General features: G+C 43.3%; 1 protein-coding gene across 1 annotated transcript; it reads right to left on the minus strand.

Annotated features, from left to right (window-relative positions):
* Positions 1 to 63: 63 nt before the first annotated feature.
* Positions 64 to 10,991, minus strand: LOC139754947 (glutamate receptor ionotropic, kainate glr-3-like). Its single transcript, XM_071672765.1, has 9 exons — positions 10,846 to 10,991; positions 9,341 to 9,431; positions 8,599 to 8,757; positions 6,001 to 6,195; positions 5,256 to 5,540; positions 3,543 to 3,671; positions 2,443 to 2,570; positions 1,054 to 1,217; positions 64 to 601 (listed from the first exon to the last, which is right to left on the minus strand). Exons 1-9 carry the CDS (start codon positions 10,989 to 10,991, stop codon positions 525 to 527), a joined length of 1,374 nt encoding a protein of 457 aa, XP_071528866.1. The 3' UTR covers positions 64 to 524.
* Between the last annotated feature and the right edge of the window lie 3,279 nt (positions 10,992 to 14,270).

The following is a 14,270-nucleotide window of genomic DNA, read 5'->3' on the forward strand; positions in this document are numbered from 1 at the left end:
AAGGACCACATAAGCAACTTAGGATGAAAAAAGAGATCGAGGTTACCTGTTGAGAGACACTGAAGATCTTCATCAATCTTTATTATCAGCTAAATGTGTTTTACGAGCTAGTGACAATCAGCTGCTCTACATATAGTTACTTCTTGCATGAGTCATAATTCTCACATTACGAACGTCAACAGGCGGCTTTTTGTTCATGAAAAATTGCAGTGACCTCATTTGCAGGGAAGGGTTTACCCTACAATGCGATCAAACCATTCTTTTCTCTAAGCTGTGGTTCAGAGGCAGTCGCTACAAGATCACCGTGTACTTTAAAATAAGCTTTTGAAGTCGTTGTCGGTTGTTGGTTGCGACTAGGATGTGCGGGTGGGTGTTGACAGGTTGTTTTTGACTGATCAGGGCGTGGTTGGCAATGACCTGGCAGTAGTTTGGTTCTGACCGGGGAGAAGTTGGTTGTAACCAGGCTCTGGCGTGGTTACGGCCATGTTGTGGGTGGTTTTGGAGTGGTTGTATTACGTGCCTTACTAAGGCTTCCTCATACACCCAGCCAGCGACCGAACGCATCTCTCCACCACAAAGACAGCAGTAGCCAAGGCTAGACCTGAAAGGTTAATGAAATGTGAGGAAGAACTTAACGACAGGAGGGATAGCAAAGGTTTGGAGATGATAAACGAGGTATAGGGATGGTTGAAGGAACTGCAAGGATTGATAGAGTATTGTCACAATGGGGAAAATTGTGAATGAAGAGAGAGAAGTGGGTGAGGATGAAAAAGAAGTGGGGAGGGTGATAAAAAAAAAAGTCGAATTATGATGATATAATGAAGCGGGAAGCCAGATGAGCGAAGATAGGAAAGAAGTGGAGGATGAATTAGTAGAAGTGAGGAACAAGAGTTGATGACCTGAGAAAGTCCCCAAGGACCTAAGGAAATAATTTCTGATGACACACACACACACTTCATAAACATCTAGAGCTCCTGGTGTCGCTGCCTTGAACCTCCGCCATGTGAACCGTCTGTGGAACAGTGAGTACAATAAGCATTCCTCTCAACTTACCGCCAGTGAAGAGCAGGAAGACCCCAGCGAGGTCAGAGAGGGTCAGGACGAGGGAGGAGACCAAGCCTCCCTCCCTGCCCGGTGGCACTAGACAAGCCGTGGCGTTGGACGTCAGCTCCAGCAGACTGCGACTCACCAGCCCAGACTCCTTCAGCGGCGCCATCCTGCGGAGGATCGCAAAGAGGGGAAACGCAGTAGAGGACGATTTAAAGATAATGCAAGGAGCTCAGTGGCAAGTTCAGAGGTGTTTACAGAGTGGAAGACACCATATCCTTATTATCATCGAGATAGGATGCAGATGAGATCTTGGATAACATTGAAACAGATAGAAAAGATGAATAGGATAATACAGGGGTCGACTAGGCTACTAAAGGGCCTTGAGCCATCTAAAGTTAATAGTTCTGATGATGTTTCTCCATGTGTGCTGCAGAGACGTGTAAGTACACATGATAGGCTGCTTGAAATATCAACCAATACATCGCTGGAGGAGGGTCGAGTGCCAAGAGAATGGATTTTCAGAAAGTTGAGGAAATTGCACGTCACTACACCAGTCTCTCTGAGGTTTGTGGGCTGCAACACATTGGAAAAGATAACCGTTTGCTGTCAAATACTAGAATCATATCTAAGCAAATGGATGATGGATGGAAATGTTTAGCAAATTACTTGAAGATTATATTGGCCAAAACTGGAATATAGTTTTCTAACTTTGGTCAACACACTTCAAGAACCATGAAGAAATAATAGAGAAGGTCCACAGGAGGACAACACAGGTAGTACCAGAATTTAAAAAAAAGCTGACCTAAAGTAAGAGGCTATAAATTTGCCCATTATGAGAGTAGACTGAAGGGTGACTTAATCACACCAATCGGTGTTCTTAATCTAGTTTGACAAAGTCAACAGCGAACGATGCTAAGAGAAAAAAGCCAGAGGTCATAACAAGAAAGGATGTAAAGAAGCACTTTTGTTATTCCAGAAAAGTGACTGAACGAACATTAAAGTTTGAAAAAAAAAAAAACTATGATAGTATACTTGTGAGATGGGGCCCCGTGAGGGTAACATTTTCCTTCTCGTACTTGATATATAGTAGGTAATTACACACACACACACACACACACACACACACACTACTACTACTACTGATAATAATAATAATGTAATGCTTTGCTGGTCAGGTGAATTACATATGTTTTGTGCAGATATATCACATTCATATACTTAAGCATGTACCACATACCTTAACATATAAAAGATATCACCAAAACAAGAAGATAGACAATGATCAAGCCTCCTGTTCACTGCATGAGTATCTCCAACGAAGCTTACATAAAGAGCAAATAAAAGCTTTGACTGTCACAGCCAAGAGTCGGGTGGTGTTGAGTCGCCACTCACCAGTTGTTGAAGAGGGGCGCCAGTTGGCTGCGTTTCGGGAAGGCAAATGCCAGTGGGGCTGACCTGATGATGTCCTTGGCGATGTAGTAGTGACACTTGCCCGTCCTGCCGTAGTCGTCATGCATGATCTACAAGTAACAGGAAACAAGACACGGTAGAAAGAAGGTTGATTCTGATGCGCCCGTTGTCTGTACTCTTTGATTTCATTTACTTTATATACCTTTTTGGCGAGGTATTAGATAGGCTTTCTCCTCATTCCTAACTTACTAGGCGATCATCTATGGTGACCTTACAGGATCTTTTACCGTTCACAAACGTGTTAAACCAACATCTGACCAGCATTTTTTCAGCCACACTCAACCTATTTCATAGCAGTGGATTCTTGTGTACAGTGGGTCATATACACGAATATCTTATATCCTCGTCTGAGGACCGACTGTCAGTTTGGCCTTGTTTTAGTGTGTCTCTCGACGGGTTGTCAGTATCCATGATTTCTGAAAAAAATCATTTCCACCGATCTGGATATTCTTAATAAACCTCCTTAATGTATTGCTCACCCTGATCAATATACTCCCCATACTAATCAGCATACTCACCATACTGATTAATACACCTACCATCCTGATCAATATACTTCCATCCTAATCACTATGTATTCCCTACCTGATCAATATACCCACCATCCTGATCAATATACTTCCATCCTAATCACTATGTATTCCCTACCTGATCAATATACCCACTATCCTGATCAATATACTCCCTCATCCTGATCAGTATACTCCCCTTCCTCACCAGTATACCCACAATCCTGATTGATACACCTACCATACTGATCAACATTCTCCCCATATTGATCACTGTACTTACCATCCTGATCAATGTACTCTCCCGTCCTGATTAATACGCCTACCCTCCTCTTCCTCAGTTCTCTCAGATTCTTCAGTATTAAAAAAGAAATCTCATATCCACCTCGTCAATACTCTCACAATCCTCGATATTCTAACTCACAATACACAGAATCTTTTTAAATATTCTTCAATACTTTCACCTCCTTAAATATCTCACCATCTCTATCATCTCCCCCTCACCCTCCTTACCTTCCTCATGGAGAAGTTGTCAGCGAACACAGCCAGCTCCCCTTTTTTGATCCTGAGTTTGGCATCCCACGAACTCAGCACGTAGCTGGCGCTCTCGAAGATCTTCCGATACACGCCTGACTCAGCGTCCTGCGTGGGGTGAGGACGGAACCTCGCGTTGAGAACTGGTCCGTTTGTGGCACCCTAACTGTTTACCTTAGTTCCGTTAGTCTACCTAACAGCTATATGGTCTGTTTGTAGCACCGTTGTTAGTTATAGTTACGTTAGCTGTTTGCCTAGTAGCTATATGGTGTGTTTGTAGCACCGTTGTCAGTTATAGTTTCGTTAGCTGTTTACCTAGTAGCTATATTGGTCTGTTTGTGGCACCGTTGCTGGTCTGCGTTGTCAGTCGCTGTTCACTTCATCAACATTGAAAAAAAAATCTCGTTAACCGTTTATTTCTTGTGTGTTAGTTTTGATCGGTTTTATAAACAATCTAAACTTAATGGTAGTGGGTCCAGACGGCTTCCATGACTTGTGTATCGAGTATCTGCATTGGTTTTGAACCAGTTCCTGTAAGAACGTTTTGTGTAGTGATGTTAGCTTCTCCTCTGTAGCTTGTGTTGGTCTAGTTGCTTTGGTGCAGTGCAGCAGTTCTTAATCGCTCCATTTATCTGTCCGTTTTTGTGTGTGTGTAGATTAGAGACAACAAGTCATACCTAACGCTGTAACTGTTATCATAAGGCATAGATAATGCAAATTTCCACTTGATATTGTCACACAGCAAAGAAGTAAACACACACACACACACACACACACACACACACACACACACACACAGGGTACCTGACATAGGCTAGTGTGTGTGTGTGTGTGTGTGTGTGTGTGTGTGTGTGTGTGAGTGAGAACACATACTTATGAGTAAAGACATGATACGAGATGGGGCAACACACGAATGTAAAGCTCTCTCATCGTTGCACACATATAGTAATCACACCAACCATCGCTTCAGTCTCACAAGACCAAAAGCTAGCCATAAGGCTGAATACATCAGCTTGAAGGAGAATCCTTCATGTACGTGTTGTTAGCACAGTTGTACAGGGAAAGCGCCCACTCCCCCACACGACAAGAGGACGGAAGGTGTAAGAACACATTGGTTAACCCGGGGAGCTATGTATAGCAGGAGGTAGAGTTACGAATGTGGAAATAAAGTGGGGGAAAATAGTCGCATTCATCAAGTGTGAATAAATAGAATCTGACATTACTGCAGTGTGTGACGAGGTTGTGACTGTACGGATATAGGAAATCATGTGGCCCCTTCAGAACATGGTGGAACTTATGCACTCTCTTCTGGTGCTACACTCCCGTCCGTCCACAGTTCCCATCAGTAGAATTCTGTGGGGCTCCAACACTCACTCTCTCCCGCAGAAGCCGCTACGAGGGAGCAGTGTCTGTTCTTGGCTTGCGTCATGTGTTGCGGTGTTCACCAACTACATACAGATGTGTTCCACTTGTTTCGGGCGAGCATCGACTGTCTATTCTTAGAAAGTGTCGTCTATATTCATTTCACACAATTATTTCGCGACTGTATCATTTGTTTCTGAACATACTGGACTTATTGTAGTTCTGAACCACTTTTATTTAAGTTACCCTCTTCCTAACTCGTTTTTATTCTTAAGAAAAGCTTCATCATTCGTACCTTTCAAGCAAAGAGAATATAACAATAATCTTTACCGCGAACACCTGCTGCAAGAGTGTCCCGACTTCGATGGCCCAGGGGATCCTGCCGTAGTGGACCAAGTCCTCCAGCGAGTTCACGGGCACGGTGACCAGCGGCACTGTGAGCAGGGACGTCAGGACGCCCTGGTAAGCTGAGCCGAGGATGAAGGCCGCTACCAACCACGTCCCCACGAACACCCGTCCCGTCGCGTCCCGCGGGAGGACCTTGATGGCTGCCGGAGATATGAAACACCAATAACTCAGGAGAGCGTTTGTGAAGAGACTTCGTTCCAGGAGCCGCTAGACTCGTCCAGATCGGCCGATAAGCTGAGGGAATAATGTACGATGAATCCTCCACAATGCTCCCACTTATCTACCATCAGATTTTATGGCGGTGTCAGCAATTGTCTACCTCAGCCTCACTGATCTACAGAGGAAAATCTACAAATACGTGATCTGACAAGTTTTCTATATCTTAAAAAGCGCTACATTTGTGCTCCTGTTTACGTAAGAATGTAGGGATCATTAAAACGATAATAATTAACCTTGATTCAATCTGACTGAAGTGTAGAGGCGGTGGCTATGAGCTTACCGTTCCTGAATCTCTGTTATAAGTTTCGGACATACGGGGTGTAGACATGTCTGTCTGTACGCTATTAAGTATAATTAAGCTTACGGGGAAACGAGTCTTAATCATAAGGTAACCACAGACATGACTACATGACATTTACTTTAGCTTCGCTCCGAGGGAGGAGGAAACCTTACCTTCGTTCACGATGGCCCTTATAATCCACGAGGAACGGAACGGACGCGACTTGCCCGGGTGATGTTCATCCCGCGAGCCTACCTCGTCGTCACCACCAGGTGTCTCGGAGGACCCCTTGGAGGTAAGCCAGTTCAGGACACTGCCCAGGGCTGTAGTCAGTAGAGTCATACCCGCCAGCACCACCCACACCTGCCGGGTCAAACTGGCTCTCATGAAGGATAAGGAGGTACCATAATCACACTGACTAGGCTATGTTGTGGATCGGAGAGACGGCAGCAGCTCTCCATGCAGGAGTGGATCAGTACACCGTCTCAAAATTTGACCTAAAAAAAAAAAAGAAGAAGAATCAATTGATGAGCTTCATAGAGTACTGATCTTTAATCATCGACTGCTTACACCTCCAGGTGCATAGGAGAAAACAAAACTTTGTAATTAATGACAAAATTTTTCATTTCTTGATGTCGACGTAGCCTGAGATTGGAAAAGCCTCTCGCTATTTTTCATACTCGCTGCAGATTACACGCAGATCATTTAATTATTAAGTTATAAACTATTATGAAGTTGAAATCACGTGGTTTCACTTTATTCCCTGAGAAGTTAACTGAAGGGCAGAATTTCCATTTGGCAAAATAGGAAAAACGTTAAAAATGTAAGTAGATGTACGGATAAACTTCCCCCTCACCCCCTAAAAAAAGAATACAGAATTTAGAACAGGGATGCAATTGACAGGAAAATACAAGGAACAAAGAACTTAACGTTCCCGGCAATTACTCTGGAAAAAATTTGACCCCTGTGAAAACCAATATTTCCCTCGCTGATCACAAAGGCACAAGATGATGCACATCGTCCGCAAGTGCCATCGTGGAGGGAGGGACTGGCTAGCGTACACACACACTGATTTTGGTGCGCTACCTCGGCTCTCCTACTGTTACATTCGCCAGGTCTTCGCTTGGTACAGAATTTATCTCAGATATCCCCGCGCTCTTTGTCTTCTGCCTCCCTCATTGTTCCAGAGTAATAAAAGCATCTAAGAGCATGTAGAAAAATATTCAGATATATAAGCTTTTGCTTCAAGGTCTGTTACCACAAATAAGACGCATCATGGCTACACTTGAGGTTGTATTTAACGCAAGTGTGCCTTACAGAAAACTCGATATTCCGTAAATACCTTAATACATTCGACGGAGATGAAGACGCCGTATTTCATTCAATACACTTGACGATTGTGGAGGGAACGAGAAGTGGGAGACCAAATTGGAGGTGGAAGGATGGAGTGAAAAAGATTTTGAGCGATCGGGGCTTGAACATGCAGGAGGGTGAAAGGCGTGCAAGGAATAGAGTGAACTGGAACGATGTGGTATACCGGGGTCGACATGCTGTCAATGGTTTGAACCAGGGCATGTGAAAACCATGGAAAGTTTTGTGAGGCCTGGGTGTGGAAAGGAAGCTGTGGTTTCGGGGCATTGCGCATGACAGCTAGAGACTGAGTGTGAACGAATGTGGCCTTTTTTGTCTTTCCTAGCGCTACCTCGCGCGTGCGCAGGAGGAGGGGGTGCTGTTTCATGTGTGGCGGGGTTGGTATGGGGATGGATGAAAGCAGCAAGTATGAATATGTACATGTGTATATATGTATATGTCTGTGCATGTATATGTATGTATACATTGAAATAAAGGTATGTATATGTGCGTGTGTGGGCGGTTATGTATATACATGTGAATGTGGGTGGGTTGGGCCATTCGTCTGTTTCCTTGCGCTACCTCGTCAGCGCGGTAGACAGCGACCATTATGATAATAATGATAGTAATAATATATATATATATATATATATATATATATATATATATATATATATATATATATATATATATATATATACTATTCGCCATTTCCCACGTTAGCGAGGTAGCGTTAAGAACAGAGGATTGGGCCTTTGAGGGAATATCCTCACCTGGCCCCCTTCTCTGTTCCTTCTTTTGGAAAAAAAAAATGATGAGAGGGGAGGATTTCCAGCCCCCCGCTCCCTCCCCTTTTAGTCGCCTTCTACGACACGCAGGAAACACGTGGGAAGTATTCTTTCTCCCCTATCCCCAGGGATAATATATATATATATATATATATATATATATATATATATATATATATATATATATATATATATATATATGTTGTCTGCATTGTCGCCATAGACAAGATTGAGACATAGGACGTGCTGAAAATGTCCATCGGGTGGTTTGGGGCGAGGATAAATATCAAGTACATAACAGCAGACGATTTAACATGTACGACAACAGAACTCTCGAAGTTCTATTTTCGCCCACGTACAGCACGAAGGATGAACAGTACATATCATGCGAATCTGCGCGCGTTTGTGTGTTTGTACAAACGCGCAGTGATAATTGAGGGAAGTGCCAGAAACATGGGAGTTACCTATCCGTGTTGATGGCTCTGGAAAGCTGGTTTCCTCCTACCAAGTCAAATCGCCGACCAACCAGTCACCTGCCAGCAACACAGTGCCGCGAAGGCTTTGCTTCGCTCATGTTCCTCAAGACCTCTGAACTTAGCTAACTGTTGGGGGTCATGACGTGCCTCACCTGCCATGCGAAGGGCTTCAGGAAGCCTGCCAGGTCACCCGTCAGCCTCGGCCGAGGGAGGAAGATGCCCCACGACTCCACGTACAGGGACGTCGAGAACTCCGCCGCCTGGGACCTCTTGTAGGTGACAGCGAAGGGGCCGAGTGCTACGTCTACCTCCTGCCGAAGAGACGACCCTGACGGTGTGCGTGTCGAAGTGTTTTTGTGCTTTCAAGTGTATGGCTGTTTCTCAATACCTTTATGTATAGTTGTGTTTCTACCATGTCGGTGCATTCATTATTGCATACACACAGATATCATTACAAAGGCGGAAAACCTTTTATGTTAGCTGAACTTCCTTTCCCATATGTATATGATGAACTTCTACTTGAGTGTGGCAGTTCTTTAGCACAAGGAGCCTACCATCACAAGTGGTGTACCCATGTAAGACTCCATGAAGGGGAAAGTTCTCGTCTTTGTTTACACATGGCGGCCCATACTCTCTCTAGACCTTTGTATGATTTACTGTGCTTAGCCTTGTATCCTAATGATCCGCTGAGTGGCCCTGTACTGGTGTTAGCTTCAGGGTGGCTCTGTGTCTGATCCCTGAATGTCTCTATACTGAACGAGACCTCATGGTGGCCCTAATCTGTGCCTGTTACGCCTGTTTCCCGTGTGACCCTACACCATGCCTGACCTGCTGTATGACCCTACAGTATGCTTGTGTGACCCTGCACTGTGCAAGATCTGCATCGGGACTCACCTTCCTCTCACACATGCCGATCATGCCGGTGAACGAGCCGTTGGGCAATTCTCTCCCCCACTCCATGTCGTCCGGCTTCACCAGCGTGTAGCTGAGAGACGAGCGGGGGGAACTTATTTTAAAACCATAACTGAAGAAACGATTATGTGGGAGACAGGAGTAACAGGGAAGGTATCGTAACAGAAGACCTATTGGTTTATGACAAAGTCGTCATCTGCTGGAACACAGGAACACGTGGGCGTACTTGGGAAAGCCAGGTAACAGAAGAACTGTTGGACTAAGACCAGTTTATTATAGGAAGACCATAACAGCATCTTAAATTCCTCATCTATATATGTGGATACGGTGGTTGTCAGTTTTACCGCTATTTTTGTTGTAGTTAAGGTGTGAAGCTACTGTGAAGAAAAAAAAAATTATAGCAAGATACTCAAGTCTCGGCCATACTGGCACAGTGTTTAAGATCAGAAAAAAAAAAATACAGAAAAAATGTCACATTGCATTTATTTTGTTTCACGTGCGATTGAGTCTGTGCATTTTCTTTGCGTCACACACAGTTAAGTGAAATATGAATCTGTGATACCTTTGGGAATATCGTCAGTCGTTCTTCATACATGACAAATGAGGGATTACATATTGTCAGCCATTCTTCTACGTACACATAAATTGCTGGATAGCAAAGATGTCAGCAGATCCTCAAGGGAGATGAGAATTAACATGCATTTCAGCTTTCAGAAAGGTGTCCTATATCCACAGCAGGAAAAGCACAAACGTATCTCGAAGACTTCGCTTCATAAAATTCATCGATATGTCCTTAACAATTTGCATTTTCCTACGTTGTATGACCGATGACGTACGAATTCTTCACTGCAGATTTTAGAGAACATAATAAGATAGTGTCCTGTCTTCTGGATGTGGAATTCTGGTAGGCAATTTATGTTTACACAAGGTTGTTTACGCTCTGTATAGATACCACAATTGTATCGCCTCTTTGAATCTTCGTTTACTCTCAGATTCTTTATAACAGTTTTTAAAAAGCCGATTCTTTAACTCCTAACAAATCTATTTACGATCTTTCAGTACACATTTCAAAGATTAGAGACAACTTTTATGCAGACAATTGAGTTTTTTGTCTTTTAATTTTCTGGATTTATCGTTAATTCTCTGGATTCATAAGTGATCTGCTGGTTGTATCGAGTCCAACCTAGGAACCTCTTGTCGCGCTTTTTCTGTGGTATTGTAGCCAATGAACAGGATATTGATGTTAATGGTTATCACTACTAATTACTGGAAGATTAGTTAGACTTTCGTAAAAATTTGTTAATCATGTATGGTGTAATGACTCCGTTGTTCTCCTTTTTGGTAAGATAGCACCGTAATTCTCCGTATGAACATATACATACGTAGTTTTGTTGTCTGAAGATCTTAACACGGACAGGATCTAGCGATTATTATATTAACGTATTCATCACAAGTCAGTTAAAAGATAAAGAATGTCGCAAACTTACGTAAAGTTGAGTTTGTTAGCGATGATGTCGAGGAATGTGACGGCGATGCCGAAGGCGCTGAAGGAACCGTTAGGGTGGTTGTGTAGGTCGACCCAGGGCACCCACAACCCCGTGGCCACCTTTAGGTGCCTCCCGCTCAGTGCCATTCTCCTGCAGGGAAGGTGAAGAAGGAACATCACCAAACACGTCATGGCTCGATCAGTTAAGTGGGTCTCGGGATGGGAACTTAAGTGTTGACGATCGCATAATTTTGTCAAAGCTTGTGTTAAAACCCGAACGTTATTCACTATCAGATTTAAGGCGGCACCCGTCTCTAAATCGTTTGCTTAGGTTACAAAGCCTCGTAGGATATTATTCATTACTAAATTATCAGATTTAAAGCGGCACCCGTCTCTAAATCGTCTACTCAGGTTACAAAGCCTAGTCAATACCTGTGCGTCCTTATTGTTCGGCGAAGCGAGTGTAGTCTTTTCGACTTATTTACAATGGCTAACCTTAAGGTATGTGAGCAAGGCTACTGTACAAGTTTCTTTAATCTTCTAAAGACAAACTTTTACATAAAACTACTTTAGTTTTGACAACATAAAGGGGGACTATAGTGAGTCAATGTAGGAATTTTCTATGTACTGGATCAGCAAGTCTTTAACACCCTACCAGCGAGTCTTTGGCCTCTTCCTTACAGGTTTTGGTCCTGCTTACTGCTCCCGTGTCCCATGGGAGACTGAAGCCGTATGCAGCCTTTTCTCGTATCGTAATCCTCACAGCCTATGTGTCTGACGCATAAGAACCTCGTCAGCGTCGGTGTGAAACGGCGCATTCGCGGAAGTATCAGCGTGTTAATCTCAAAATTCCAGATTAAGGTTAAAGTATTTTTTTTTTTTGTCAGCGTTTGTTGTTTGAAATATCAGCATGAGATATTCAAGGGCTTTGTTGTTGTTCAGACTGCAGACGATGACAACACTCTCTCACGGTATTTAGGACCCAGGTGTGTGTGTGTGTGTGTGTGTGGCGAAGCACCTGGATGGTGGCTAATCGACGAGTCAGGGCTGAGGACCGCCCCTTGGCGTGGACTTCGACGCAGCATTAGATAATATAAAGATAATGCAAGAAGCGTCAGCACATACTTTACCAATAATATCCTAAGGATTAATTCTTTGATACTAAGAACTCGCGGAGATGCGACCAATTACCAACTTGCGTTAGTGGAAATACAGTGTATACGTAAATTATCCGAAGCTATAGTATTAGACGAATGGTGCCTGTCGATGACTTGACAGGTCATGTTAGGTTATGGGTTACCCTATATCGCCTGAGGAAGGTCGACCAGAGAGTAACAGTCTGTGGTGGATGGCTTGCTCTGTATCGCCTGTCGAACGACGCTCATGGTCAGTGGTCTGTGGGAGGAGACAGACTGTCCGTCTCTCTTCTAAATTTTTCTCAGCTCTAAATTTCTCCGTGACAATCTTGATTTTCCTCACTCTCGATCTGGTAAAGCAGGGGCGGTGACTGGGTAGAGGAAATGTCTTCCAGACGAATGTAGTATGTGTACGTACGTATGTTGTGGTAGATGTGCATATGTTCGGGTAGATGAATGTACGTAGGTTCTAACAGATGTGCTTGTGTTGTGTATGTGCGTGTGTCGTGATGGGTGCACATCGGACCCTTTCAGTACGGTTAGGGTCGACCCTATTGGTGTCGTTATGGTCATCAGGACTGAGAGACAAAGGTTATTCTTTGTTAGTTACCGGAAGGAAAGCGTTAATCACAGAGGCGTGCCCCCAGATGACCCTGAAGACGGTCCAACACCCCATTGGACCTGACAACGGTAGAAGGACTCTTAAGGTGATCCATACCGATAGCTGGTCATAGGAGTTCGTCCACTTTCTGCGGTGGTTTTATGACGGGGAAGCCTTGGATGACTTCTTTTGTATTTCTGCATCAACCAGGATCTCGTCATATGAGAAACGATGGACTTCCAATCTTATAAAAAGAGTTTCTTACCTTTTCACTTTACAAACCAAGTCGGATCGTCAAGTGAAACCAACTTTACTACTTACATGCACCCTACCCCCATACAGAAATTGTTTCAGTTGCATCCAGCCCCTGATCACACCTCTAGCATCCGTACCCGAAATATTCTCATCCTTAATCATTTCTCTAGCCCCATCTAATCATCCCTTCTGCTGTCAGCTTCCCCTCTCGGTACCTCTTACTCTACTGTTATATTACCTCTTTGCCAAAATATCATATGTTCTACATGACCATACCATCGCACCTTCTTAATGGCTTTTTCACATCACATGACCTTCTCCTATATTCATCGTGTCTGTCATTCTGTACCACACAAGTTATCTATCTCTGTTGCTGTCATTTCTGACCTGAGCTATATGCACTTGGATTTCACGTTCATATAGTACCAGCACTAAAACAAATACTAAACCATGGAAACTTCATGCACACCATACACTAATATTCCTCTTATGATTACAAAGATATAAAAATAATTAATTACTATCAAAATCACTCGAGATGTAACAATTGTCTTTCTCAAAACTATTGATGAATCAGTGTATGCAAAAAAGTGTGAATGAAATTATGATATTCCATTCACAAAGAAAATGAAGAAAGCGACACAGTTTTCTTACTGAAGACACCAAGTACATCATGTCTACTTTGATGATCGATTGCCAAGTTTATTGGCTGTTAATTTCCTGTTTCACTGATGAATCAAAAGATGACTAAAGTGGCACGATTTTTTTTTTCTCTTATCTTTGACATAGTCGAATTTCCTAAACTTCAGAGCGCTTCCTTAACAATATCATATCGATCTTACGAACCTTTAAGTATGACTGCGGGACAATTCTAAACAGTTGTGGATGATGGTCCATCTTGCAGATAATAGATTCTGCTCATTACCAACTTACTTCCTCACTTCTTCATGGCTCCCAGACTTTCCCTATTGGCAAATGGTCCTTGGCTGCCTGTTAGAAGACACTGATATTGATCACCATGGCAGGAACAGTGGCATGTCTGACCAGCTTTGCAGTGGAAGCCTTGACTAAAAGAGCCATATGAATGGCTTCTCATCTCTGTGAACTATCACATTTTGGGCTGAGTGAATCTTATGGCCAAAAGTCTTTTGGTAACATGACTCTTTGGCTTCTCTCTTTCTGAACAGTAATATGTTTCACAACATACCTCCTGCAATCAAAGGTTCCCCAGATACTGGTAGCATTCATGTGGCTTCTCACCTGTATGTGCTTTTGATGTGTTACTTCAGGAGAAGTTTCTTTGAACACCGTGTACATTGATATTTTTTCCCAGGATAACTGTGAGCTCTATCAACCTACTTCTCCGGAACGTCTTTGGCGATGTGGATATTGATATGGTTTATCTCCTACATGGCTATTCATGTGGTTCATTAA

The sequence above is a fragment of the Panulirus ornatus genome, chromosome 18 (assembly GCF_036320965.1).
Source record: "Panulirus ornatus isolate Po-2019 chromosome 18, ASM3632096v1, whole genome shotgun sequence".
Taxonomy (NCBI): domain Eukaryota; kingdom Metazoa; phylum Arthropoda; class Malacostraca; order Decapoda; family Palinuridae; genus Panulirus; species Panulirus ornatus.